The sequence below is a fragment of the Arachis duranensis genome, chromosome 7 (assembly GCF_000817695.3).
Source record: "Arachis duranensis cultivar V14167 chromosome 7, aradu.V14167.gnm2.J7QH, whole genome shotgun sequence".
NCBI lineage: Eukaryota > Viridiplantae > Streptophyta > Magnoliopsida > Fabales > Fabaceae > Arachis > Arachis duranensis.
Window position 1 is genome coordinate 1,251,215 of NC_029778.3, and position 4,078 is coordinate 1,255,292.

At 30.0% G+C, this 4,078-nt stretch overlaps 1 protein-coding gene across 1 annotated transcript; it reads right to left on the reverse strand.

Moving 5' to 3' along the window:
• Positions 1–8: 8 nt before the first annotated feature.
• On the reverse strand, positions 9–2,694 carry LOC107496127 (probable amino acid permease 7). The gene is made up of 6 exons (XM_016117322.3): positions 2,398–2,694; positions 2,036–2,269; positions 1,824–1,917; positions 1,521–1,735; positions 1,091–1,452; positions 9–608 (listed from the first exon to the last, which is right to left on the reverse strand). The coding sequence occupies exons 1-6, from the start codon at positions 2,474–2,476 to the stop codon at positions 204–206; spliced, it is 1,389 nt and encodes a 462-aa protein (XP_015972808.1). The 5' UTR covers positions 2,477–2,694; the 3' UTR covers positions 9–203.
• Positions 2,695–4,078: the final 1,384 nt, after the last annotated feature.

Genomic DNA, 4,078 nt, shown 5'->3' on the forward strand with positions numbered 1-4,078 from the left:
ATATATAATTTATATACAAATTTCTCACATGTACTTTATTTCTTTTTCAGTAATTCTGTAGCATTACACTTGCTTGTATAAATAGCAAACAATATAATTCCATGTATGTTGAATTTACATGAAAGTTGAATATAATAATGCAATAATATATAAGCAAACAAACTAGACACATAAACACGCTAAACAAGAGCCTTTAATGAATTTCATGAGCTAAGTTTTGCACTAATTATTCCTTCAAGTGATCCAATAAGACCTAACACTGTGACAAGAAAGCAAACAAAACTAAATATTCTAAGAACAATCCATTTTCTTGACCAAGCTTCAATTTTCTTCTGCACAAAGTACATCTCAACTGGAAAATATATTGCCAATGGCCAAAAGCTTATTGCCCCTAACACTCCAAGAACTTGGTTGAAGTAAGGGAATAATATTCCAAGTCCAGTTGTGGAAACAACATAGGTTGTTCTGAAACATATTCTGAATAGATTCACTTGAAATGCTGGTAACTTTGGTAGCTTCATTCTGTAGAATTTATTCACAAACTCACTGTTTGGGTATTTTCTTTGGCACCATCTATCAACAGCATTGTATATTGGTTGACAATAAATCTGATGAATAATAAACACAACAAATTTATAAACATCACAGATTTATAAGTATATAGCCATATTTAAAAACAATTAGCTAAAATAGAAGTATATATTAGGCTGCGTTTGGTAGGAAAACTTTGACCGGAACAGAGACTTAGAGATATTGTGTTTGGTATAAAATATACCGATCGAGTAATATCTCAGTATTATATTTAGTTTAAGATAAATATTGAGATTGAGGGAATGTATTTGGAATTTGAAAAGTTAAATGATGATATTTTTTAGAAGAAATGTTATTAAAATTTCAGTCTCTTTCAAAAAATTCAGTCCCGTCCCCACTTTCTGGAGTTACTAAAGGGACTAAAATTTTATGTCTCGAGATTGAGATTTTAACTACAATCTCTAACCACCAAACACAATATTGAATTCCAGTTTCCGAATCTTCTGAAGTTCAGTATCTAAAAACAAAAGCTACCTAAGTGTATAATATTTGGTAGTACCTGATATCCTCCAATCAAATGAAGAACAATGCAAGCATTGGCAAAGTCAATGAGCCAATAAGGCTCATAGAAACCAAAGCCAGTTAAGAGATTTCCTGGTGTTTGATCTCCAAAAGCTGCATATCCAAAGCATCCACAGCAGAGGTAGAAGAATGTTGTGATGAATATGGCAATCATGGAGGCCTTCTTCATGGTCTTGTTCTCAGATGGAGGAGCCTCTAGAGTGTCCTGTATCTCAAGGAGTATGATTGAGTATGGATAGGCAAAAGCAATATCAGAAAGTGCTTGGAAGATTAACCACAATTTGTCAGCAGTACTTGAAGCTGCTACTCCTGTTATACTTCCCATAATTCTTCCATTTTCTACAACACAAACCATATTAAGTCTTATGATTCAAAACAAATATCATAACATATATATAGCTTTTTACCTATGACTGTTGTGATGCCAAGTCCAAGTCCTATAGTAGCATATGTGAAGGACATTAAGGCAGCAACAACTGAAACCCATGCCATGTTGTGAAGATCAGGTATGAATGACATCACAATCTGAACAACTCCAAATAGCATCATATACAATGTATCCCCATATTTACATGGAGCTTTATGCCCTTCTTTGTGGTAACAATTTGATTTCAGAATAGCCCTGCATTAGTTTGTAACAAAAACTATATCAGCAACACAAAACAAAATAATAAGATACTAATAATTAATCTAACACTAAAGTAAAGTACCTTATACAACTTGCTGTGGTAATAACATAAGCTATACAAGTCCCATACAAGGTCAAATATTGAAGGAAGCCAGCCAAGTATGTCCTTTTACTACCTAAACTAACACTAAACTGAGTTAGAAGGTATAATTATGATTATGGTTATGATTATGATGATGGCATAGTTTAGTTGAGGCTAATTAGAGTGATTGATGTGTTAAAAGACTAGTATACCAAGATAGACTCTAACAGCATCCATGTAAGAGTAGTTTCTTTTGCCAGAAACAGGATCTGGAGTTCTGTAACAATCTGAAAGGAGGAATGAAGAGATATAGGTGACAATTGCAAATAGAAGCAATGAAACTGGGCCTGCAATCCATCCTAATTGAGAAGTGCTCCATGCTAGAGATAGAACACCAGCACCAATCACAGCAGTGATGATATGAGCCACTGCACTTCTTAGAGTTCCTGGTATAGTAGAATTTGATGCAAACAAGGACAAATAAAAAAAATTTCAGGATTTTTTCAAACTCAAGAACCTAAGAAAATTGGAATGGTTATAGCATAATGGTCCTATGGAGGATCTTTTGTTTTACCAGTTCTTTTGGGATGGCCATCATCATCATAAGTTCCAGTACCACTTCTTGTTATTTGGAGAGAATCTTGCACTCCCATTTTTGCAATCCAAGAATTCAACTCAAAGATAGAGCACTAAAGTCACTGCAATTTGAAGCCTCACGGGTAAGCCTATGATAGCTACGACGACAACGACAACAACAACAGAGTCTTATCCCACTAAGTCTAATTGACTACATGAATCAAACAACGTCTAATCAAAGAAAAATTAGGTAGCATGTACCACCTTTTTCTTCTTCTTTCTTTCTATTTTATAATTATTGTTTTGTTTTGAATTCTAATGTATATTTTGTTGCAACGCTAAGTTTTAGAATTCTAATGAACGTGTTGTTGCATGAGAATGAATCTAAAACATATACATGTGTGTCTCTGTATCATTGTCCTTGACATGTGTCATGTGTTAGGTATATTGGACTAATGTGATCTAAATCAGTGTATACAAATTAGAAAACCTGTAACATACAAGGTTACAAACTACTCTGACACAGACACAAAACAGAACAAATCCCGTGTTAAAAATAATAATTAATTATAAATTGATAAAATACCGAAAGAATAGAAAAAGAAAAGATGAAGAAATTTTATTGATTGTTGATTGATTGAGTTGAATTGTAAACTATGAAGGTAAAATTAAGTATATATAGAGTATTGGTCTATGAAAGATAAAAGTAAATAAAGATAAGATAGAAATAAAAATAAAGATAACTATAAGATAAGATAAAGATTAAAATTAAATTTGTATATTCTATTGAGTTGAATGACGTTTTTATTGTTGTCATGAGTTAAGGTGGAAGAGTGGTTTAATATAAGTGTAGTGTGATTTTAAGTAATGAATTAAATGAGATTGATATACATAGGGGTGTGTGATCATGCTCTATGGTCCACCCTCAATGGACGCCGTAGAATATTGAAATGAATGATGCAAAAAGTTGTGATGATACTTTTAACGTTTAATTTGTTACTTTTACATAATTATTGGTAGCTTATGTCATTTAAATTATAATTTATTAGCGTTTAATTTGTTATTGTTATTGAATAGAACAATAAAAAAATATACTTTTTGTTTTTTAAATTTTTAAATTTTAAAAATACTTTTAATTTATTTTAATTTTACCTTCGATATTTTAAATATATTTTTAAATGTAGTTGGGAGTGAAAAACTATTTTTAATAAAAGTTATTTTAAAAAATTGGATTATTTTATAAAATTTAGTTTTTCAATAAAAACCGAAACAAATGCACAGTATGTTTAGAAAACAAAGGCCTACAGATAGAGAGGACTCAAGTACTCAATTATTGAATCAAGAGAGAATTCAATTATTATTTTCTGCACACCAATGTGGAATTCTTTGAAAGTGAATATAGCCTTCCACAACCATGTGGGTAACATATATTCATATATTCGCAGTATTTATAAAAAATTAAATTTAAAAATTATGAATATTGATTCAATTTATAAAGTTATTAAATCTAATTTAATCTGTACACTAATAAAATTAGATTATAAATTTTATGTAAATATTCGTATATATGTAGATTTACAAAAATAAATAAATAAATATTTTTTATATTTTATTATAATTAATAATTATCATATATATTATATTATTTTATTTTTATTATTTAAAAAAATATATTTAAT

What these genes read in the sequence shown, in the direction of transcription:
- LOC107496127 (XM_016117322.3), bottom strand. Translation starts at nt 2,476, where the DNA reads ATGGGAGTGCAAGATTCTCTCCAAATAACAAGAAGTGGTACTGGAACT. An exon ending in TGGCCATCCCAAAAGAACTG is followed by an intron (nt 2,270 to 2,397) that starts GTAAAACAAAAG and finishes CTACTATACCAG; the next exon opens with GAACTCTAAGAAGTGCAGTG. An exon ending in TGGCATCACAACAGTCATAG is followed by an intron (nt 1,453 to 1,520) that starts GTAAAAAGCTAT and finishes TTTGTGTTGTAG; the next exon opens with AAAATGGAAGAATTATGGGA.